The sequence below is a fragment of the Giraffa tippelskirchi genome, chromosome 1 (assembly GCF_054371585.1).
Source record: "Giraffa tippelskirchi isolate mGirTip1 chromosome 1, T2T-mGirTip1v1.2.pri, whole genome shotgun sequence".
Taxonomy (NCBI): Eukaryota; Metazoa; Chordata; class Mammalia; order Artiodactyla; family Giraffidae; genus Giraffa; species Giraffa tippelskirchi.
In genome coordinates this window covers 195,894,570-195,919,459 of record NC_137275.1, presented here as the reverse complement: position 1 = coordinate 195,919,459, position 24,890 = coordinate 195,894,570, and the positions used below count along the sequence as shown (strand labels likewise).

The window sequence follows — 24,890 nt, the reverse complement described above, 5'->3', positions numbered from 1 at the left end:
TGAAACCATTATATGAAAGACATATTGGTGTGCCCTGTAGACTCCTCTAAATGGACGAGCTCCTATCAGCTTTACAAAGTCAGGAGATGGAAACCCCTCTAGAAATCTTAATTCTCCTCCTTCAGATAATTTAAAGAACCTCCTAAATGGAATTCTCTTATTTTTGCTTGATTTTTTTCAAGCCTTATATTGCATAAGAGGGTTTTTTGCATTTTGCATAAATTCTGTGTGCAGTCATGGGGATCTCACATTTTTAAACCCTCCCCTGCAGTTTCTCTGGCTCAGCTCTTCTGGCCAATTGCCTAACCTGCTGGAGTTCTAGGGGAGGAGAAAAGATTGAGAGAAGTGGTGTCTCCTCCTGGTGCCTCCCTCTCGCCCCTGAATTCAGTCCAGCCAGTTCAGTGATGGGGCTTCCCAGGGCAGAAGAGTGGAGGTAAGCTCTACAAACCGCAGGGCCTGGCTGAGTGGGGAGGCAGAGCACTCAGCAGAGCCCGGAGGGAAGACCCCGCTTCCCGAGGGCATGAGAGCCACACTGATTACTTTTTTTTTTTTTTTTTTACCTCCACAGTCACAGGACAGAGTAGGGAAGGGGTAATGGTTCTGAATAGAATGGGTTCTCTTCATAGAGCAGATGTTTAAGAAAGCATTTCTTTTTGTTTTTAAAACTATATCTTCTTACTCCCCATCCCCAGTTTTTAAAAAAAGCACATAAGATAAATGATAAGTTGTACTGTTACGTATTTGTTGTCTTTATCTATGTAGCAGGCTGGTTTTTCAAATGAAAAATAGAAATGTGTGAAGTAGTGGATTTTTTTTTTTCATTACAGATCCCTACTCTGTAAAAAGAAATGTGGCAAGGACCCTAAATAATCAACCTGTGTTTGAATATATACTTCATTGTTTAAGGACAACGTATAAATATTTTGCTCTTCCACACAAAGTTGTGAAATCCAGCCTTCCAAAGCCTCTGAGTGCTGTCAGCTGTACTTCTGAACATTCTAAAGAAGTAGCAAAACGCGATCCAGAGGTACAAGCGAAGGGTGATAAACTCAAAAACTCAGTTTTGGCTCAAGGTTCTGGTGCTGCCAGTTCAACTGCAAACACCTGCAAGGCACAGCCACTTACTCTTAAAGAAACTGCTGAAAGCTTTGAAAGCTCATCAGCAGAGAAAATGGGAAACTCACACATCAGTGTCCACCTGGAAAACTCTGACTGTATTAAGGCAAAAGTCAGTTCTGGTGACTCTAAGGACATTGAAGTACATCGTCAAGAAACAGGAAGTAAAAATAAGAAAGAAAAAAGTGGAAAGGAAGGCAAGCATCCTTTGACTGCTGATGATCAAGCTTTAAGTAGTAGCAAGTGTGGAGCGCTTGTCACCTGTGGCAGCCCAGGAACTAAGGCGATAGATGCCACTTTGGATCTAGAAGGCTTCAGAGATCCTATAGCTAAAGAGAATGATGAATTTCCTACTTCATATGCCAAGGCTGATGTTGATCAAGAAAGCATAGAAGGTACCAGTGAACTCGGAGATGCTGTATGCCACTTTACCCCTTCAAGACAGAGCCAGATATCAGGAATCCTTCACTCTGACGAGGAAGAGGAGGACGAGGAGGAGGAAGAAGAACCCAGGCTCTCCATTTCCCGAAGGGAAGATGACGATGACATTGCTAATGGAGATGAGTTAGACAACACCTTCACTGGATCAGGGGATGAGGATGCCCTGTCTGAAGAGGATGTGGAATTAGATGGATCTTCTAAGTATGAAGACTTGAAAGAATGTGGAAAACACCATGTAGATGGAAATGTACTAATGGAACTTAATAAAATCAGCCTTAAAGAAGAAAGTGTATGTGAGAAAAATTCAACTGTGGACCAGTCTGATTTCTTCTATGAATTTAGTAAACTCACCTTCACCAAAGGCAAGGTAATCAGTGCCACTCCTAGACATGGAACTAGGAGATTTGAAAGAGTTTTAATGCATGTACTTTGGATTTTCATGTACTAAAACAGGGCTCTCCCCTGTCTCAGTAGTGGTTCACTCCAGTGCAGCTACTAGGTCCACTGCCCTCATTAATCTCTTGGGAATTTGCAGAGGAGAAAAGAAATGCTGTTGGTAGTCAAAATAACTGGCTTTCTCTCCTGAGTGTGTTTGGAGTGGCCATGCGACTATATTTTCATTCCTTTGGAATGTGAGGTGGAGAATGTGTACTTTGGAAAAAAGATTCAAGGCCCCTTTATTTAAGTCTTGTTTTGCTTTGCCTTCTTTCTGCAGTCTCCTACAGTAGTTTGCAGTTTATGCAAACGAGAGGGTCATCTAAAGAAGGACTGTCCTGAAGACTTCAAAAGAATCCAGCTGGAACCTTTGCCACCATTAACACCCAAATTTTCAAATATCTTAGATCAAGTTTGCATTCAGTGTTACAGTAAGTTATTAACATTTCTTTTCATTTGTCAAAATATTAAATTGATGTTTTCTCAAGAGTTAATCTGATTCACTAACCCATTAGCTTCATTATCCAGGCTAAGTCTTTTGCATTGTCTGTTGTATCCATAGTACTCTGTGTATCGTGTTCCATTTGGGACATGCAATAAATACTTGTTAAAGAAAGATAGGGAAGGAGAATCTTTTAAGTCTTACCATTGGAGTACTATCATTTCCCGACTGGTGTTCCTTGAAATGCTTTTCTAGGTACCTGCCATTAATAGTATTTAGTAACAAGAAGTATTCCAAAGGTCAAGGGGGAATAACTGTATATCCTGCCCCCTCCCTTAGAGATTTTCAGGGCATATTAGTATAATAAAGGCTCCTGGAAATGTTTAGGTAAAAAGCTTATTTAATAACTCTTTTGTCTAACATTTCCAAAATTTGAGCTTAGAATACTTTTTAATTAATGCTAATTAATAACCTTTAAGGAACATCAGTTTGGGGAAGTGTTGGTGTGCAGAGGTTTAAGTTCTACAAGGAAAATCATTTGATGGAGAAGCATGCAGCTGCTGAGAGTGGAAGATTATGACGCATCACATTGCTGCATGTTAAGATGTCTGTCTGTGCCATAAGTCACTTGTTCTTAATCAGAGATTTGTTCTTTAAATCTTTTTGGAGAGTGTAAGTGATGAAAGAAAACTATTAGTTCTCCTTAGGGGGAAAAATGTGAATATATATATATACACACACACATATAAAATGTGTTTTATATGTATGTATAAATACATACTCAAAAACTGTTGTGTTCACCCTATGCCTTTATCGGGCTCTGGGCCTCTGTGAAACTCAGGAACAGAATGTGCAGACTAGTTTCCATCTCAGGAACAGTTCTTGGTGATAGACTCTTTGAAAAAGACATCTTTATTGTACATTGCTTAATACTGTCTACTGAGAAGACACAAAATTTAGGGTTTGGTTGGTTTTTGTTTTTTTAGCTAGTTAGGCTTTATTGAAAAATATTTTTCAGAGAATCGGAACAATCTTTGTTTCTGAATGTATCTTTTTATTTTAAACAGAGGATTTTTCTCCAACTGTTCTAGAAGATCAGGCACGTGAACATATTCGGCAAAACCTGGAAAATTTCATAAGGCAAGAGTTTCCAGGTAAATAATTGTTTAGCTTTAAGCAAAGAAAGATAGTGTTGCTTTGCTTCAGAATGAGTGCATGTGTTACAAGAACATTAATTTTGAGCATAAGAAAGCAGACTTGCAGTTACGGTGGGGACAGGGCTTCTTTGTTTTGTGATACTCCTAGGATGGTTTCAGGTCTGTCCAATCTTAGTTTGCCAACAGAGAAGACAGTTGCAGTGTAGCTGTATTTCACTTAGCAGATACACGTGAACTTCATTTATTAGTTGAGAGTCAAAGTTCAGACCTCTAAAAAGTGAATTTAGAAAGTAGTAAGCTTACATTATTGAATGTGCTGAGGTGATCCACATTTTCCTTGAAATGTCCTTACATCTAAGAATAAAGTGACATTTGATAATCTTTCGTGTCTTCTGTATTTATTTATAGTAAATTTTGAGAGAACGTAGTTTATAATAAAAGACTAGTTAATAAAAAAATAATTATTATGAGATTATTATAGAACACGTAATAACTTGAGTATTTTTGATTCATAAGAGAGTTGCTTTGGTCAGAAAATTAAATGTACTCAGGTTAGTTGTTACTTTTCATATATCTCTAACAGGAACTAAATTGAGCTTGTTTGGCTCCTCCAAAAATGGATTTGGGTTCAAACAGAGTGACCTTGATGTCTGCATGACAATTAACGGACTTGAAACTGCTGAGGTACAGTGACCACATAAAACTTGCATTTGCTGTGGCATGTGTTTTGACAATCTTGATTTACAATTCAGCATGGTATTTTCCAAATTTATCAGGGTATATCATATGGAGTATGCCATTTGGCACAATCTGTCTGGCCAAATAAATACATTAGAAGTTTAGAGGTGAATGTGAGGAGTAGAAAGGCTTGTGCTTCCCACCTGTAATACAGACTGCATCTGAAAGCGACATCTGGGAATTCTAGAAAGCCAAACTAGCCTTTCCAGTGTCCCTTTGGCATAGCCACTAGGCTGACTCAGGTGCATAAATACACCCATATAAGGTTTTCTGTGAAGTTTTTTAGCAGGCAGCCAGTGTGATACAGTGATAAAAGTGAAAGTCACTCAGTCATGTCTGACTCTTTGCGGCCCCATGGAAAATTCTCCAGGCCAGAATACTGGAGTGTGTAGCCTTTCCCATCTCCAGGGGATCTTCCCAGCCCAGGGATCGAACCCAGGTCTCCCGCGTTGCAGGCGGATTCTTTACCAGCTGAGCCACCAGGGAAGCCCATGGTACAGTGATGAAAGAGTGCTAAACTGGATTCAAGACAGACTTGTCCATCTTTGGTTGCTTATCTCTAATACAGAAATGAGGTTTCCCTTGCCTCAGAAGATTGTTGTGCACGTCAGCTTGGATCATGTATGTCAGGAGTCAGTAAACTACGGCCTACTGCCTGTTTTAGTTTTGTTTTGTTTTTTATGTCAGTTTTATTGGCTTTCAGCTACACCCTTTCATTTATGTATGGTCTACATCTGCTTTCACTCTAACTCCAGGGTTGAGTCCTTGCAATAGGCCATATGGCCCACAAGGCAGAAAATATTTGCCAACCTTGATGGCATTTGTCAAATATAAAATACTGTGAAAAGGTGTAAAGCTTAAGAAGTACTAAATCCATCCCCATTTTTATTTACAACAGTAGTCCAAATGCTGCACATCCAAATGAGTGGTGCTGCTGTTGCTCTGGATCTTCTTATGCCTTCTCTGAGTTTCAGGGTTTTGTCCCTTGAGGATGCATCAGTTTTGAGAAAATAGCCACAAGTTATCTGGCGTGACTTTGGTGAATAAGGTGGATAATGACAGTTGGGTCCAATATATGAATGACCCGATTATACATCATTGAGATTGAATTTTTACATGATTAATAATAAGATAGTTGTGAGGGCATTTCTAAATTAAATTCCAAATTCTGGGAAGTATATAACCAACTAACCAACAAAAGGACTTAATGTTAAAAAGGTCAGCCCAAATGTTTTGAAATATTTAATGTTACTCATATTTGCTGTATAACTTTCTTTTTATGCTTTATATGTTTGACTAGTCCCATGGAGAAATAATTTGAGCTTAATCACTCCCCACAGCAGTTCATCAGCTCTTAATTAAGCTATAATGAAGGTCTACCCAGAATGAATAAGACAGGCCACAGAAGCTCTCTCATTTATTCTGTCACATAGAGGAAAAAAATTGGAGTTTCTCGGTGGTTCAGAGACTTTTCTGGGGACACTGATTTCAGCCTTTCTTGCTCCTCTAAAAGCAGTTAGTAACTAGGGTGCATGAGGGTTTCCATATCCTTAGGATATTCCTATGAGTTAGGAATTAATGCTCACCTAAAAAAGAAAAATGAATGTAGACCAATTTGAATTTAATTTTGTTATTTCTGCAGGAAATGAAACCAAAACAGGGTTAGGAACCTGTCTTCTGTTTTTGATTGAGTCTGTGCCATTTTTGTTGCAGGGGTTGGACTGTGTAAGAACTATTGAAGAATTGGCAAGAGTCCTCAAAAAACATTCAGGTACCTCTATAAGCTTTATCTAAAAAATATTCTCATCTTTTTTATTGGTGTTTTGCACACTTAAAATTTACAAGTGTAGTGGCTCATATAACATTTATAGCATTGGTGTCTTTGAAAAAAATCTGTGTGGTTAAGTATGAAAAACTGAGGAATTGGTTATAATTTGTATGCATATTGTTGCCTTGGTTTTATTTCATGAGAAAATGTATACCATACATACAAGAAACTTTGGGAAACATTTTGCCTTATCAACATAGTGTAAATCAAAGTGTAGGTAGAGGTTGCTGGCCGTGATGTGAAGTATAGTGGAAAGCGCTATGGACTGGGGTGATGGACTGTACTTGCAGCTGTTCAGCAAGTTGTGCATGACCCTGGACAAGTATTTACAGCTGCAAAATGTACAGGTTCTGTAATTGTGCACAGAGCTGAAATGCCATTAGCATATTCTTCTGCCTCTCTTTGTCAGAGGTAGCTGTGGATGCTGTAAACAGTGAGAGTCTTTTAAAATGTGGTATATCAAACGTCTGTGCTAAAAGTTAAAAATGAAAGTGTGCAAGATGCGGTCCTTGCCTTTGTGAAACTTAAAATCTATGGACCATCCATAAAACGCTTTCTTATATCTTAGTCAAGAGTAGACTTAAATCCACAGCATGGGCATGCGCACCTAAGTATGCACCTTGAGTACCGCTTTTATTTGCATTTTTGATTTCCAGGAGTTTAAAGAGGATACCATGTGATTTTAAATAACAGGGGGGAAAATTTTAATTTTGTTTTATTCCTAATGAAAAGTAACCTAGAGCATCAATATTTTTTTTAATGTGCTTTGATATAATTTTTATGGTCATTGAAATAAGCATTTTGGAAATTTTACCTCTCAAAACTATATGCTTTTTTATTTTTGTTTTTGAAGATTATACAAAGAAACTAGATTGCTTCGTTGCCATGACTATTAGGTATTTCATAGTGAGGTAGGTTTTGACTTTTGATTTTGAAATAATTTCAAATGTAAACGAAATCAGCAAAAACTGTATAAAAAATTCTGTCTGCCCTTCGTTCAGATCCATCAGTTGTTAGTGTTTTACCACATTTGATTTATCATCTTATCTCTTGCTTCCTCGTAATTTTTTTCTGGACCATTTGAGATTAAGCTGCAGACATCACTTCCCTTTCTCCTAAAAAACCTATACTTTCTAAGAATGAACCATGTTAAAAATAGGTCATTTTTAGACTAAAAATGACTTTTATATACAAGTTATAATGTAATACAGATTGCATGGAGCAAAAATTGAATAATAGCTAGAAAGCGATGATTAAGAAAGCAGTTTTCCCACATATTTTATTGGGTGCTTGTTACGTGCTCAGAACTGTGTTGGGCACGTAGGTAGGCTAGAAAAATAAGTCTACAGGTCTTTCCTTTGAAACTTTCAGATCTCAAAAGTAAGATACTCTCACAGGGTATGGAACAATGTGTGGTGGTATTCATTTATTAAAATGACTTGTAGAGCCTACAGTAAGTATCAAATAACTTCTGAGGAGAGGGAGATTTGGGGAAAGAGTTGAGTAGGGGAGGTTCATTTAAGAGATGGGCTTGTTCTGATCTCATGATATTGATGAACATGATTTGAAAAGGATAAGATGAGAAGTCATTCCAAAGATGCATGGATGTGACTATGAGAATCACTGTAATTGATTTTGTAGGACAATGAGAAGATTGATACATTTTGAGAGGAGTTTCAAGTGGGAACTAGTTGGAAAATGTGAACTGTGTTCAAGAGAAGAAACCCAATAGAAGCAGAACTTTTTAGGCAGCTGTTATGCTCTTAGGGAAGATACAGTCTAAGTGACAGGGCAGAAGGATCTTAACCAGATGCCAGTGATCCTAAAAGGAAAAGAATATGAGAGATTCCAAAGGGAGATTTCTTAGATTCAGAACCTGCAAGTAGGAAATGTGGGTTCAGGCTGATATCTGAACTAAGAAATGGGAATGTTTGCAGAGAACACCAGTGTGGAGTGATAGTTTGTCATGAAGCTATAATCTCTAAGAGTTAACAGTCCAACAAGCAGTTAGAAATGTAGAGTTACCAGTTAAGATTGAAGAACAAAATGAAACAGTATTGTATTGAAAACCTTGAAAGAAGAAAGAGAGGCCAAGAATAAAACAATCCTGTGGGATTACAAGAGAGGTTGAGGAGCAAGCTTTAATTTATAAGTGTAGAAATTAAGGAAGGACACTGAAAAAGGAGATATTGCAATGATAAAATAGGAACCAGGATGATGTACTGTGAATAAATCCTAGAGGACAGGTTTATAAATGTCATAATGGTTAATTAACAGTGTCAAATTCTAGAATTTCTCCATCTAGGAAGGAGATGGGGAAAAAAGGATACTTAATTTAAAACCACCATAGCAAAGTAATTAATGGTGGCTTCTAAAATCAGACTCCCTAGTTTTAAATCTTGGGTCCCTGCTTGCTGGCTGTGATTCCAAAAAGTCACTCACCTTCATTGTAAGCACTCAGTTTCTCATCTGTAAAGCAAGAACAACAATAATAGGATTTAAGATTAAGAAAAATTATACATTACAGTAGACTTGCTGAGTGTTAAGTAAATAGCTTCCTTGCCCCTCCTCCCCATCAGTATAAGTTAGACTTCTGTCTCCCATGCAAACCTTTTCTGCTGAAATTCCTTTCATCTGCATACTTTTTTTTCTGAATTCTAGATCACTAGGCATCTGTCCTTCTAGATGTCACCATTTAACTCTCTCAAAAGGAACTCGGACCTCAGCACCCAGAATAAACACATCTTTCTCTCTTCCACTTCCCTTCTGCTGCAACTGCCACTAGCTGCTCTTCCTTCTACATCCTCTTTCTTGGTTGTTGACATTGACATCCTTGGAATCACCAAAATGAATGAAGTGATAATTAGCCTGTCCTAGACTAGGTTCAATAGAATCAGACATACCTAGATTTGAATTCCCACTCCACAATTCACCAACTGCATGTTCCTAAGCATGTTCATTTCTCTGAGTCTGTGTCATCTTTTGGGTAAGGGTGAATGGTCTCAGGAGATAATGTTTGTAAAGGAATCTGGGTGTTCAGGGAATGTTCTTTCTGTTATAGCCTTCCTTTCCCCTACTTCTTCTTCCCCAACCCTTCCAGTTAGAGGTGCTCTCAAACATGTCTTGCTGCTTCTCTGCATTCCCATGCCACCATTATAGTTCAGGCCCAGGTCAATTTTTATAATGGTCATCCTGTCTCTCTTCCAGGTGTCTCCAATGCATCCATTGCCAGGGACCTTGTCTAAATACATGTGATCAGTGATTCTTCCCAGATTTTGCCAGTTCATTGGCATCTCTTTGCCTCCAAGGATATAGTTGTTCCATATTTGGGCTCTTCTCAGTTTTTATCACTTCTCCTATTACTCATTATTTCTTTCCCTCAAGTCCACTCTGTAGCTTGCACAATTCCATGGAAGTTCCCTGAGCTTGTCATTCTGTTTCAGGCAGCTATCCTTTCCCTGTGCAGTTTTCCTTACCTGGTAAATTCCCTTAGCCTTCTCTTTTTGCCTGTAGTTTTTCAAAACCTGGCTGAGGCAATATCTGTCTCTCCTATTCACACTGGTTCTTTTCTTATACTGATACAGCTTCTAGCTCCATGATGAGTAACTTTTGTTTTGGGCATTCAGATGATTACTCATATGATGTAGGGCTTTTCTTCATATGATGTGTGTAGTCATACAGAGAGAATAGGTAGGGCCCACATAGTCCAGATTCTGTAGTAGTTTCCTCTGTTTTGGAGTTGATCAGACTGACAGCTCTATACACATACACAAGATGCAGTGTGTTCCTGAAGGGCAGTGGCTGCCTTGTTGATTCTTGTACTTCAAATATTCATGTATTTAACAAATGTGAACTTTGCCAGAAGAATCTTCCCAGTTGTTTGTTAATAACAGAATTCTTTGACTAGTCTTAGTGACTCAGTGAGACAAGCCAAAGCCAGGTTTACTTCATTCTATGTTGGAACATTAACATAAGAGCAACGTATACCCTCTGCTACTGGATTTAATGACACTATCTTGTTTTCCAACCTAGGACTGAGAAACATCTTGCCTATTACAACAGCAAAGGTGCCAATTGTAAAGTTCTTCCATTTGAGAAGCGGTCTGGAAGTGGACATCAGTTTGTATAACACATTGGTAAGATTTTCCCTAGACTTTTTCTTTATGGAGATTAAGGGGAAGATGTATCTCATTACTCAGTCTTTAAGTAAAATTAAACCATTCATGTCATCCTATTCATTCTTTTAGTAGTTATTAGTGCTTACCAAGTGTCTGGCAGTGTTCTGAGACTGGGGATATAACACAGAATTGAGTTAATATTAGTATTCATTAAAAATGAGGTCAGAGTGGCAAGTGTTTTTTTTTTTTTTTTGGCTTGAACTTTGTTTAATTTTGGTGTATGTGTGTGTGTCTTTGGTCTCAGACCTGATTTGTTTTCGAGGCTCTGTGGAACCTCTCTGGCCCCTAAGGACATTTCATATGAATAATAGGCAGGGATGCAGATCTTATGTTGAGTTAAAGGGAACTGATTTTTTTATAGCCCATATTTTCTAGGAATGTTTAGACTAAGGTGGCTTGAGATCAGATGTCACTTGTAATTCTTATCTAGTAAGTTAGTAAAGCTTCTCTGTAGGGGAAAAATATTAGTTTCAGTCTAAATGTCTTCATCTTAAAAATTAATTACACTGTAAACCTATTCAGAATATTTCACCTTAAAACTTTTTTTTAAGGTAGTATAATTTCCCTTTTAACAGGCCCTTCATAACACAAGACTCTTATCTGCTTATTCAGCCATTGATCCCAGAGTGAAATATTTGTGCTATACTATGAAAGTATTTACAAAGGTAAGTATGCTTCCTCCTGAGATTTCCTCAGAAAATTTCTTCACATCTTTAAACCTTGTTGAAAACGTAAGAAACAGACTCAGTCATGTAGAAAACAAGCTAGTGGTTACCAGTGGGGGAGACAGGGATATTATGGGATTAAGAGACACAAACTACTATATATAAAGTAAATTAGCAACAAGGATATGTTGTACAGCACAGGGAATGTAGCCATTGTTTTGTAATAACTGGTTTTTTTTTTTTGGCCACACCTCAGAGCTTCTGGGATTTTAGCTTACTGACCAAGGATAGAACCTGGGCCCTCCACAATGAGAGCACAAAGTCCTAAACACTGGACCACCAGACAGTTCCCTGTTTTGTAATAACTTTAAATGGAGTATAATCTATAAAAATATTGCATTACTGTGTTATACATCTGAAACTAATGTAATATTGTAAACCAACTATACTTCAATTAAGAAAAAAAAGAAAACATAGGCCTATATTTTTAAAGAACCGAGCCAACTATTTGAGAATCCCTACTGAACAAACTAAAATGTTACCTTAATTTTACATGATAACCTAATATTGCTTGTGGCTGATAGTTCCACAGCTTTGTTGGGGTTTGTTTTACTTGATCTTTTTTTTTTTTTGGTTGGTCTTATTTTGTTTTGTTGACATATCTTAGCATTTGAAAGTGTGATTTTTATATTAGTGCCCTCTAGAAGCACCTTACTTTTAGTGACAATAGAATAGCTGCAAGTGTCGCAAAAGACATTGGTGATCTTTCCTTTGTTCCTCCTTTTCCTTACCCCCAGATGTGCGATATTGGCGATGCTTCTAGAGGCAGCTTATCGTCATACGCATATACGCTCATGGTGCTATATTTTCTCCAGCAGAGGAATCCACCAGTTATTCCTGTCCTTCAAGAGGTATTAGTAAAGGAAATTGTATTTGTCATCTGTAGAGCTGGATGATTTTTGAGCCCTCTTCCTTCTCTAAAATTCTGTGGTTCTGTAGTTAAAATTTTTACTATTTTCCTACAAGTTTTTGTATCAATGCGCTAAGTTTGTAATCCATACTAATAGTTTAAAAATTAATTTCAGATATACAAAGGTGAAAAGAAACCTGAAATATTTGTTGATGGCTGGAATATTTATTTTTTTGATCAAATAGATGAACTGGTACGTATTTTAATAGTAAAGATTTTTTACATCCTTGACTGAAAGTTAGCTATACTATGCTGTAGTGTAGATGGTCAACAATTATATTATCACTTGTTGTATTTATTTATATTGTGATAGTAAAAAAAAAACTAGCATATACAGATGATTCCTTTGAAGTTGAAAATATTTTTTAAGCCAGGTGAGTTTCTAGGGACTGTATCCAAGATTTCTTTACTGCCTAATAATTCAAAATGGTTAAGTAGCTTTATTCCAAATGAACAAATAATTTGCTCTGTGATTTCCTACAGAATTTAGAAAAACTCTTGAGTTACAGAGGTATAATAACTAGGTGTCACCAAGGCTCTAAAATCTATTTCTAGATTCTTCCACAAACATGCATTCTGAGGTATGACATTTAAAACCCAAAGCACTTTCTGTTTCTGGGTCATAGGGTAGAGATTAATAAACTCATGTAAATGATACTTTAAAATAGAAAAGTTTTATAAGTGTTTTTATACATTTAAACTCTAGTTAATTAAAATAAATCCAGATTTATTCCCTAAGATACAAATGACTATTGATATTAACACTTTACTATAGAGCATGATATCTCTTGTTCCTTCTATTTCTAGCCCAAGTATTGGCCAGAATATGGAAAAAATACAGAATCTGTTGGGCAGCTATGGTTGGGACTTCTTCGTTTCTACACAGAGGAATTTGATTTTAAAGAACATGTAATTAGCATCAGGAGAAAAAGTCTGCTTACAACTTTTAAGAAACAGTGGACGTCAAAATACATTGTTATTGAAGGTACTAATAAAATCGAACTTAAAACTGAATAGAATATAGAGATTGAACTGTTGAGGGTATTCTTGGTCCTTGCAGAGCTCTTCCCAAGCCGCCATGAGCCACTGATCAGGATGCGCAGTTGCCCCGTCACTGTCCAAGTCAGGCAGACTTATCTGTTTCATTCTTTTTTTCTTTTTAAATGACTGATACCCTCTTATGGGGTTTCTTAACAAATCCAAAAATCTTTGTTCACCATAATAAGTCCTTTATCTTTGTTTGACAAGTTCTGGAGAATAAGGTTGCTGTAGAAATAAGCCAGCTTCAAAAATTTGTAATTTAGTTCCTCCATTCTGAATGCTAGGATTCATGGGCCATTTGTGTTTGTATTTGATTGTTTATTTACAATTTGGGGGATTTTTGTTTTTATCTTTGTAGATTTTTTGTATTAACTTTATATATATTTGTATGTACCCAGATAAATTTATATATGCATACACTTTTTTCTTTTAGATATTTCTGGTCATTATTCTGAGACTTGCTTTTTACACTGAATGGTTTTACTTTGATCCTCTATTCTGTCTTTACACCAAATTATTTTCAGTGGTTGCGCAGTATTGATTTGTATAGTTGATTTACTATGTTATATTAGTTTCCTGTGTACAAAATAGTGTTTCAGTGTTTTTATAGATTATACTCCATTTAAAGTTATTATAAAATATTGACTGTATCCCTTGTGCTGTACAGTATATTCTTGTTGCTTATTTACTTTATACATAGTAGTTTGTGTGTCTTAATCCCATAGCTCATCCCTCCGCACTTCCCTTTCCCTACTGGCAACCACTAGTTTGTTCTCTATATCTGTGACTCTGTTTCTGTTTTGTTATATTCATTTGTTTGTTTTATTTTTTAGATTCCACCTGTAAGTGATCCAATTTGTGGGATTTTAATTTTAAAATCAAATTTTAAAGACAAAATGGAGTTCAAATGCTTAAAAATGGAATTGAAAATGCTTAAGAAATATTTTGTTGATTTTAGTCTTCTATAATTTTTTTAACTATAATCACCTAAATAATGTGTTACTTTAGGTTGTGCTATTGTCATTACTTCTGCTGATTGACATTATTAAAATACGATGACCACTTACAAAATTAAATTCCAGTGACCATGGATTATGGATATGGTTATAACTTTTTAGTATCCCATGGCTAAAAACAGAACTTTATCTTAAACCTTTCCATTATCACAGTGGATTCTTATGGTCTGCCAATTATTAATTTTTTTTTTTAATTTTTGAAGCCTCATTACCTTTTGCTTTTAACTTTACATTATTTATAAATGAGCCATTAGTAATAGGCTGTCTTAGAAGGAAGACTTCTGACTAGTTGTTCTAGAATCGAGAAATTTCAGTGGTGGTAGTTTATAGTGTTTGTACAGAAGCTAATATTGTAGTATCTCTGCTACACCAAGCAAACACCAAAAATACTTCCACATAGCACACACATAAAAGTCACCAGAGGAAAAGCATGACCCAACCTACTAGAAAGGTAACCTTCTTATAGCAATTATTAGTATAGGGTTAAATTGAGTGAAGGGTGCTTTTCTCCAATAAACTCATAGTGGGTCTAAATCCCAAGTGGTATACCCCAGTTACTGTACATTAGAAGCATAACAAGACAACCAGAAGGATGCCTCTTTTTACTTCTTGACTCCTCTTATATATACTGTATACATCCTCCATCCTCCATTTTCTTAAGTAATGAGATGATCCTCAAAAAAGGTTTTGTTTTGTTTTCCCTTTGCTTGTTTTTGGTTTTGTTTTGTTTGTTTTGTTTTGTTTTTAAGATTTATTTATTTAGTTAGTTATTTTTGCCTGCATGGGTCTTGTTGCTGTGCACAGGCTTTGTCTAGTTCCGGAGACTGCAGGGCACTTTCCAGTTGCAGAGAGTGCAAGGGCTTCTCATTGTGGTGGCTTCTCTTGTTGTGGATCATGGGCTCTAGGGCTTCAGTAGTTGTGGCACACAGGCTTAGTTGCCCTGCAACATGTGGAATCTTACTTCCGCAACCAGTGGTCTAATTTTAGTCCTCCACATTGGAAGGCAGATTCTTAACCACTGGACCAACAGGGAAGTCCCAATAAATTTATTTTCCAAAATGATTTTTTGTAAGGCTGTTAATTAGCAGGAACATTCAGTGGTAAAATGTTTTAAATATATTTGTGGCCTCTATATAACTCTAAAACTAGTATGATTTGGTGATATCAGACTAATATGTCTTTTCCAAATAGTATTTTGTTGTCCAAAATGAAGCACTTTCTCATAATATGAAGGACTCTTCAAGAATTCAGATATAAAGCAATATCCTCATTTTTGATGGATACTTTTAGGGAAAAACTTTCCATATATTTAGAAATATGTAGTACTTAGCTGTATTATAGACTTGAAGCTCATTAAAAAGGTACTCATTTTAATACTTTTAAGTATGTAACACTTCTTTTTGTTATATAGGCTTCACTTAATGTATAAATAGTGGTATTTCCTATTTAATTATCTTTTTTGTTTTCATTAATTTTCTTTACTTAGATCCATTTGATTTGAATCATAATCTTGGAGCCGGATTATCAAGGAAAAGTAAGTTTTGCTTTGTTTATAAATAATAATGCCTTCTCTTTTCCTCTTAATCCATTTAATTGAGACTTTACTCTTTTCTTCTAAGTGACAAATTTTATAATGAAAGCGTTTATTAATGGGAGAAGAGTATTTGGGATTCCAGTCAAAGGATTTCCAAAGGACTACCCCTCAAAAATGGTAAGTGTCTGTTGGAAATACCAAAAAACTAGTTCCAAAAGCCTTTTAAGCATCTAATTTATGTACATTATATACATTACTTCAGTAATAACCTAAATACTCAAAAGTATTAAAGCCTTTTCATAAACATAGCTATTTTGAAGCCATTTCTCAGCAGCACAGGGAGAGATAGCCAGAAGTGAAGTTTGGGTGAATTTTCCTAGGTTTAGGAAAATCTAAATTTTCCAGTCTGCTTGCAAAGAGTAATAAATACCTTAATGAAGCTAGGGAGAGAGACAGTGCTCCATGTGCTAAAAATCTGTCCTCATATAACCTGATACTCAGGTTTTTATGGAACCACACTCAACAAAAGCAAAATAAAATTACACTATAAAAATTCATTTCAGTGAGAGAAAAGGGGAAGGGGCTAGGAACTAGAGTGTTCCGTGTTAAAAATAAAGGGGTTTTTCTCCTGCATTAATTTTCCTAATAAAGACTTTTTAAATGAACCCTTAAGTTATCAGGTATGTAAGCATGTTCAGCATTTGATTACATCTCTGCATCTAGTTTTTGCTAGATATTGCTGTGGCAGTCTTCTATATCCTGTTTCTGAAACTTGTTCTAACAGATCACCTGGGGATTTTGTTCAAATGCAGATTCTAATTCAGGGGGTCTGGGCTGGGGCCCAAGACTGCGTGTCGTGCAAACCCCTAGGTGATGCCACCTCTGCTGGTACCCAGCTTCATTTCTGTGGTAAGGAGGCTAGAATCCAGGCCATTGTCTTTCCTTTCCTCTGATAATTTCCTTCAGAAGCCAAAGCAAAGCAACAACACATAGCTTCTTTCTTTTTAGGTTTTAGCCTTTTCTTTTTATGAGAAAATGAAGTTTTTGTACCTGGCCTCAGTTTTCCCCAAGTCCTGGGAAGCTGACTCACAGGCATATGTAATGCTCTTTAGAGTTGTGCTGGGGAAAAAGGTAGGGTTAAAATGTTCTGCATGGTGAAAAGGAATGAACCAAAATGAATTCAGGTAAACCTATCCTGAATTACACCTCTTAGTGATTTTAGATTTTTGGATTTAAACAGTATAATAATAATATTAAAAATAATGATTTGTCAATATTGAGGTATAAGATCCCTGATTGATACTGGTTAGTTTTTGTGTTTGGATCTGATATTAGTAGTTTAGGTTTTTATGTATTTATATTCTGCTAGGAGTACTTTTTTGATCCAGATGTGCTAACTGAAGGAGAGCTGGCCCCAAATGATAGATGTTGCCGCATTTGTGGGAAAATTGGACACTTCATGAAGGACTGTCCTATGAGGAGAAAGTAAGTGAACATTCAAAAGGGTGGTTTTGTTTTTATTTTCTTACTGTACCAGTTTTCAAATGAAGTTCTCTTGTACCAGGAAATAAACTTATATTAAACCTAGAAGTTCTCAGATAACTTTGAGATTTTTTACAAGGAAAATGAAGTGGTTTAAAACCTGGCTTTAAGTCAGATGGCTAGGATTAACTTGAGTGGACAGGAGACAGTCTTCCAGGCCTCGTCCCTTTTCCTAATTTTGGGCACGTCCCTAATCATCCCTTGATCATTTGGTTATTATGCTCTCCAACAAGGATGGAAGAGCAGAAGAGGAAACTGAAATTCTTCCATTTTACAGCAGTGAGAAGTCCAGAATCATTTCACTCATTGAAAAGTAAAATGGGTGTTTTTTTAGGATTTCAGTTATACTTCTGATGTACAATAACTGGGTTGTACTGTGTGGGAATTTAGACTCAGTAATACTGTACTGCACTATAGGACCCTCCACTTGTATGCATTTTAATTCTTAATAATTGTTGTGGTGACCTACTATATTGGTCATCATGCTTTCTTCCGATAATGTTTTCAGGAGGGCAGAGGGAGATGTTTTTGGTTGCTTGCTTATGACATATTCTTGTTTGGTGGTGGTGGTATTCTTAAGTGTACGATAATATTCTCATTTAAAAACATGGTACTTAAATCACCATCTGGAATTCGAGGCTTTTATTTAGTACTTTATTATTCATATAATAGCCACTGATCATGTAGGGCAAGGAAGAAATAATTTTGACAGTTTAAGAGTATAAAGCTCCTTGTAACCGTTGTTCCATTGTGAACCTAAAGTTTTATGTCTCAAGTTTCCAGTGCTAGTAAAGAATGCTAGTGGGCCAAAAAGTTTTAAGAAATCATTCCAAAGATAATTTGAGTTTCATTACATCAGTATCAGAGTAGGTATTAAATTAAGGAGTTCTGCTAATTGCAAAAACTGGTTTCACAGCATTAGAGTAATTGTGAAAATGAACAACTACACCCTTAAGCTCTGAGGGTGCTTCTTAACACATTATTGACCAGAGATGTATTAATGCCACAGGTGATAGTTTCTGCAGAAATCCCCCAGTGAAAAATATGTTAATAGAGAAGATGGACTTAAATTCTTATTTTTCCCTCTGATGGCTTCTGTATCTAGTTGTCTCCTAAACCTGGAGGGGTCTTAACACTTCGTTAGGTTTCTGTTCAGACTTTTCCTACTAGTATTATATCTTCTATAGAGTGAGGCGACGGCGAGATCAGGAAGATACCCTAAACCAAAGATACCCCGAGAACAAAGACAAAAGAAGCAAAGAAGATAAAGAAATTCAAAACAAGTACACAGAGAGAGAGGTATCAACAAAAGAAGATAAACCCATGCAGTGCACACCGCAGAAAGCCAAGCCAGTGAGGGCAGCTGCCGAGCCAGGGAGAGAGAAAATCCTCAGGCCACCAGTGGAAAAGTGGAAGAGACAGGAGGACAAAGACTTAAGAGAAAAACGTTGTTTTATTTGTGGAAGAGAAGGGCACATTAAAAAGGAATGCCCTCAGTTTAAAGGCTCTTCAGGTATGGATGCCCATCATGCCTTGATGTTTGCACTCACATCTCAAGGGAAATCTCTTTTTTAGAGTTCTTAACTATTTTAGTTATATGTACAGATCTATTTACTGGATAAGATTTTGTTTTTCAGAAGGTAAACCCACCTCCCCCACCTTTACTTCTAATCCTCTGTGTGTTTTTAAACACTTATTCCTGGTTTTTTAAGAGGCTTACCAGTCTGGTTGACTCTGATAAGTTTGGTTGACTTATTCAGATAAGATTATCAATGAATTGAAGACCTAGTAATCCCCATTACTTAAAAAATGTAACTTAAGACAGGGGTCCCCAGCACCCCCCAGGCCAGTACTGGTCTGTGACCTGTTAGGACCGGGCTGCACAGTGGGAAGTGAGCGGTGGGTGAGCAGGTGAAGCTTCACGTGCTGCTGTCCATCACTCCCCATGGCTTGCGTTCAGGGGGTGGTTCCTCCTGAGCTACCACCGCTCTGCCCCCCCCCCGCCCCCGGCCCCCAGTCCATGGAAGAATTGTCTTCCATGAAACTGGTCCCTGGTACCAGAAAGGTTAGGGACTGCTGACCTAATTGACCAGAAAACAAGCTACCACTTACTTGAGCTTTCCCAACTTGGTATGTGCACTTTTGAAATGGAAGAGCCACGGGTAGGCATAGCTGAAGTGATCTCAGGACACCATACTTCGTGTTCAGGAGCCACTTACATTGTTGTTTAAACACATGTGCTTACAGCCCTAAAAAGGGGAGTGGAAGAAGGGTGACACAGCTAACAGTGCCTCTGCCTGCAGAGAATTACCTTTGCATTTCATCATTTTCTTCAGTGAGCGTGGTTACTCTTACAATAAGGAAAAATGTATTTTCAGTCCATAGTTGAATATCATCCATAGATCTTGCCCCTGTGAGTTGTTGGATCTTAATTTGCTTTTTCTATGAAATGGGTGAAGCATCCGTTTGGGGCATATTTTTAACAGACTGTTAACAGTAAGGGTACCTTGGAAGGGGGAGGGTAAGTTACAGTTTACAAGGCAGTTTATACACTCTCACTTTGTTTTCTCAGAACAAACCTGTGAAAGTGGATGAAATTTATTTAGCATAAAAATGAAACCCTGAGAAATAATGTTTTTGATTAAAGTAGTGACCCTGTTCATGTCCTCAACTGTTAAGTGTTTATGGACACCATAAAAAATGTCAGCGCTGAAAGTTTCCTTAAAATACTCACTCTAGTCCTTGTCGTTCCTGGAACACTGATACCTCTCTTCCACTTTATTATACCATATCAGCAATATAGTATCTCTTTTTTTAAGATAGGAAAGTTTTAGATCAGCCATCCTTATTTTTTTAAATGAGCTTTATATGAAAAGTAAGTTCTTAAATTGTTTTATTATTTACTTTAAAATAGAATATAAATGTTTATGAAATGTTTATACAGCTTCAGCTTGTCCTACTTCTAAGGAATTCAAACTTTTATTGCCCTCGCAAGGGACATATAGCAGAATAAAATGATGTTTTATAATTATAAGGGTAAAATATTTTAAAGAGATTAAAATAAAAGCAATAGCTAACATTCATTGTGCACTTTCGGGGGGTCAGGCACTATTTAAGTACTTTACATGGGTAAACTCATCTAATTTTCACCAGAGCCCCATTAACTGTGGTATTATTTTGATATCCTCAGTTACAGATGAGGAAACTGTCAACAGTATATATAGATAAGATGTAATACAGTCTCATCAAAACAGCTCACTGTCTGCTTTTACTCAGAGCAGGAAGTACATGGGCATTGCCTTCCTCTTTGGTACAACAAAGTGTTGCAGGGATGCCCCTGCACTCCCCCACCTTGGATAGATCTCTTCTTTCTAGCTAGTACCAAGTTTTAAGTTGCCAGTAGTAAGTGGAGTAAGTAAAATAAGTGAAGCTCTCAAAATAGTAAAAGTAGGGAATTCCCTGGCCGTCAAGTGGTCTGAACTTGGCACTTTTACTGCCCTGGGCCTGGGTTCAATCCCTGGTCAGGGAACTAAGATCCTACCAAAATTTTTAAAACATAGAGCAATGATCCTGGCCATCTAGAGGGTAGCAGCCAATCAAGAGGGACAGGGGATGTCCTGGGACAGGGATGAGGTATTATCAAACATACAGAAAACACTAGAATCTTGGTTCCTTCAGACTGCCATGTTTTCATATTAAATCAAGTAGTCATAATGTAAAAAAGAGGAGGGGCTTCCCTGGTGTCTCAGGCAGTAAAGAATCTGCCTACAATGCAGGAGACCTGGGTTCAATTCCTGGGTCAAGAAGATCCCCTGGAGAAGGGAATGGCTACCCACTCCAGTATTCTTGCCAGAAGAATTCCGGAACAGCCTGGCAGGCTACAGTCCATAGTGTCGCAAAGAGTCAGACACGACTGAGTGACTAACACACAAACACACACACAGTAAAAAGAATTAAAAGAGGAGTGGGGCTAAAGTATGGTGAATTTTCCCCAGTAACAATTAAAAATAATCAGCTTCTGTCTAAAGATTATGTTCTTCCATCTCATTTCTTCTAATATATTAGAATTTTGTCCACATAATATTTTGAGTAGAGCTTCTGTCATCTCAACAGAAAATCTTTCTGTGAAAGTTTGAAACAGGGCCACTGCTTTCAATTTAAAGTAGGAACAAAAAGTGCTCATTTCTTTCTCAGGTCTGTCTAAATCAGATTGTGTATTCGGATCCCCTTCACCTAACCCTTTGAGACCAGCTGGCACATTTGTTCAGGTAAACCTAGCTCTGACCCAAGCAGGAAACCCTCCTGTCTCTGCCTCTCCCACACTCAGTGAGTGCGAGCAGCTCTGGGCCAGGTGCTCGGGAGGGGCTGGGCAATTCAGGTGGCTCCTCTGCTCTGCCCGAAGTGCCGTGTGCGGTGAGCTTGCTGTGCACCGGCTGCCGGGCGTGCCTTTCGGGGTCCTGCAGATGTGTCTTGCTTGTCGATTAACTTGCAAAGTTCTGCCACCCACATGCCTAATTTCAGCTCTCCTTGGATTTGGTTACAGTTTTCAGACTGTTTCGGATGCTGTTCCTTTCGACTTTGTAAACCAGTCTATTTCGTTTTTTAGGCAGTGCTTTTACATGAAGACCAAAAGAAACAAAAAACATCTATATTTTTGAGTCCCCAGTCAGGTATGTGGGTTTTTTAAAAAAACAAATGTTTGTTATTTTATTTACTGCATAGTGTACCACATGCCTTTTGAGGCACTTCCTTTGAATAAGTGGTTTTAACAGGGATTGGACATCAGAATAACTTGGGGAGCTTTTAAAAATACACTTGCCCTGCCCCCACCTTCATTTCCTAAATCAGATTCTTCGAGGGTTAGGCTTAGGCCTGTATTTTTTTTTTTTAATGGTCTAGGTAATTCTTACACCATCCTTGAATAGGAACCATAGTCTCTTAATTATTTGTTCCTCTTCTACACTTTTTGTTTCTGCTTTGAAATTGCCACTGTCTTGTCAGCAGTGTATTCTCCTCATGGAGATTATTTGCCACCAAAGAAAGAAAATAATTGCAGGCCTGAACACTCTGTCTCAACTCTGTCATTTACTGGTTCCTTCAACAAATATTAAGCCACACCTCCCGCCCACCAGCCCCCTCCAAGTGCGGTCTGTGAGCCTAAATACTGAAGATAAAAGCCCCTTCTCTCATTTACTCTGCCTTCTTGTCAGAAAAGAGACAGACATATTTCATGCGGCGACAGATGTTAAGAAATATAAAGAAGGAAAAGAGAATGTTGGGAAGGAGGCAGCCTGTGATAAAGTAACATTTCAGCAAAGAAAGTGAAAGGAAGAAGCAAGTCAAGAAGAACTTGGATTTAGACTCTTACAACAGAGCTGAAAACAGTTTTGTCCCGACTGGTGACACTAAGCTGGATGAGGGAGAGGAGGGTAACTGGAGGTGAGGTCAGGGTACACGACTGTGGGTCACACAGCTCCTTCAGCAGTGGTAGGGATGGGTTTTTTCTCTACGTGAGATGGGCAGCTGTTGGAGACAAAGAAATGGTATCATCTGAATTGTCTTAAAAGGTTCACTATGGCTGCTGAGGAGGCAAGGGTGAAAAACCAACAAGGAGGTTCCTTCTGTAGTTCAGGGGGGAGATGAGGACAGCTTGGACATGGGTGGAAGGGATGGAGGAAGTGAGGCCTGCTCATGTTCTGGAGACTTTAAAGGTAGCGCCAACATGATTGTTGATGGAATTGGATGATAAGACATGACAGAAAATCATGAGATTTTGAGGCTCAGAGGTGACACTGTGATTTTTTGTTCTGAGCAGCTAGAGGAGTGAAGTTTGAATTTCCTGTGCTGGGGAACCATCAGGAAGAACAGATTATGGGGAGAAATAGAGTTCAGCTTTAAATGTGTAAGTTTTGAGAGACCTGCCAGATATTGTGGTAGAGGTGTTGAATAGCCAAGTAGATATAGGAAGGAGCCTGGCATTTAGAGCAGAAGTCCAGTCTGCAGAAACAAATTTGAGGATGATCAGTATGTACTTGACAGTAGTTAAGCCCTGGATCTGACTGTAATCACTTAGGAAATACATGGAGATAGAAAAGAGAAAAGCATGTAGAGGCTTAGGCAAAATAAACCAAGGAGACAGACACACACCCCCAGAAAAAAATGTTTAAGAGTAGGGATGGAGAAGCAGTGAGTTTGATCTTTTAATGGAGTTTTAATGGAGAAAGTGCCTCAAAGAGGGGGCAGTTGGTTTTGTGCAAATTGCTTCTGATAGGTCTGTTCAACGAGGACTGAGAATGCAGCATTTTATTTGGCAACACAGAAGTCCCTCACTGTGACTTTGAAAAGAGCCATTTCTTTGAAATAGGGGGCAGAAAAACCTGATTGTAGGGAGTTGTGTTGAGAAGTGCTGGATGAATTGTAGGGTACCTGACCTCAGCTATGGCTGCATAGTGCCAGGGCCCCTATTCCTGCCCAGTCCCCCCAGGCACAAGGAAAGATGCTAAAAGGGAAGGGAAAATAGGATGCTATGAAGGCCTTCCTTGGTGTTTCAAGAGTAGTTTTAATCCTGAAATGGAAGGGAGAAATTTGAGGGGTGAAAGAAAAGTCAAAGTAACTTTAACATATAATGAATCACTTTTTCAGCTTTTTTTTTTCTTAAGGGGATGAAACTATAAAACATGATGCAAACAGCTGGCCTTTAGACACTTAACTAGTTTTGTTTAATATCTCTTTCTCTTCCCCTTTCTAATTTTCAATAAAGTAGGACTACAGAAGGGAAATTGTTTAAAAAAGAGAGCATGTGTCCTCTTTTTAACTTGATTGTAGAGTTGATGAGAAAAGTTAAGTTTTTGAAATTTTAAAGCTTCATTGATAAAACCTGACAGTTTTATATATAATGTAAAACAAGCCACCTATTTTGTGGTCAGCTTTTACGTGTTGTATGTTATTGCAAAGGTGCAAACAGTGTTTGCTTGTAGATTGGAGAGGTGCCTGTGTTAGTTACAGAGAATGCAGAGGCTAAGCCGTCTCTCCCATCAGGTGTCAGTTTCTGAGAGGGAGAGCCCTCCCAGAGCCTTAGCGGCCTCCCCAGCCCCGCAGCAGATAGAGCTCTTCCCTGCTGTCACCAGCCCAGGCTGCAAGAAGCCAGGGCGCAGTGCTCTCACCCTGGGAAAGCTAAGGAAGCTCCAAGCGAAGGGCGATTGGGTGTCTCTACTTTGAATGTTAACAAGGAAAATGAATTATTAAATTATTTAAGTACTTCTGTTTCTATTAGTACCAAGATGAATTATCTCAAGTATATAAAATGATCTACTTAGAAATAGGCATTTATTTTTATAATATGTGAATATTTTACAATTGTGTTTTTTTAATGATTGGGAAAAACGTTCGAAATGGCATCAAGTTTCTCTACAATCAGACTGAGGTAGAACGTCCCAAAGAGAAACAGAAATCGTCAAAGAATTGCCACCCTTACCCAAAAGGGGAACATGGTATCCATGAAAGGTAAAGACGTAGGAGATTCTGTAAGAACAGGCAAGAGCAGCTCTTTCCTGGGAAGGTTTTGTAATTGTTCTCAGTGGAATGCATGGACTTAAAGATAAGAAAAGTTCTACTGAGAAAACCCTCAAAATGAAATGGAGTGAAAGGAGAATGGGGTCTGTTCTGAGAGGACTTGACTGACAGTGGGAGTAGCCATGAAACATGGATGAGGAGATTGGCAAGCTGCTCTGGAAGCTACTTCAGCAAATCCAAGTGTATGGGAGACAGACTCCACTGCAGTTTGTGGG

General features: G+C 37.8%; 1 protein-coding gene across 7 annotated transcripts in view; it reads left to right on the top strand.

Annotated features, from left to right (window-relative positions):
• TUT7 (terminal uridylyl transferase 7) overlaps positions 1-24,890 on the top strand; it is a 56,501-nt gene that overhangs the window by 23,737 nt on the left and 7,874 nt on the right. For 2 of the 7 annotated variants that reach the window (XM_081522140.1, XM_081522153.1), the window contains exons 13-28: positions 828-1,924; positions 2,273-2,423; positions 3,502-3,588; positions 4,175-4,275; positions 6,043-6,100; positions 10,190-10,293; positions 10,911-11,000; positions 11,798-11,911; positions 12,086-12,163; positions 12,778-12,955; positions 15,514-15,561; positions 15,647-15,738; positions 16,931-17,046; positions 18,291-18,616; positions 21,298-21,371; positions 21,710-21,773. In XM_081522140.1, coding sequence (XP_081378266.1) covers positions 828-1,924; positions 2,273-2,423; positions 3,502-3,588; positions 4,175-4,275; positions 6,043-6,100; positions 10,190-10,293; positions 10,911-11,000; positions 11,798-11,911; positions 12,086-12,163; positions 12,778-12,955; positions 15,514-15,561; positions 15,647-15,738; positions 16,931-17,046; positions 18,291-18,616; positions 21,298-21,371; positions 21,710-21,773 — 2,778 coding nt within the window. Of the gene's footprint in view, positions 1-827; positions 1,925-2,272; positions 2,424-3,501; positions 3,589-4,174; positions 4,276-6,042; positions 6,101-10,189; positions 10,294-10,910; positions 11,001-11,797; positions 11,912-12,085; positions 12,164-12,777; positions 12,956-15,513; positions 15,562-15,646; positions 15,739-16,930; positions 17,047-18,290; positions 18,617-21,297; positions 21,372-21,709; positions 21,778-24,890 lie in introns of all 7 variants that reach the window. The other 5 variants (XM_081522163.1, XM_081522173.1, XM_081522147.1 and 2 more) reach the window with 5 other exon arrangements.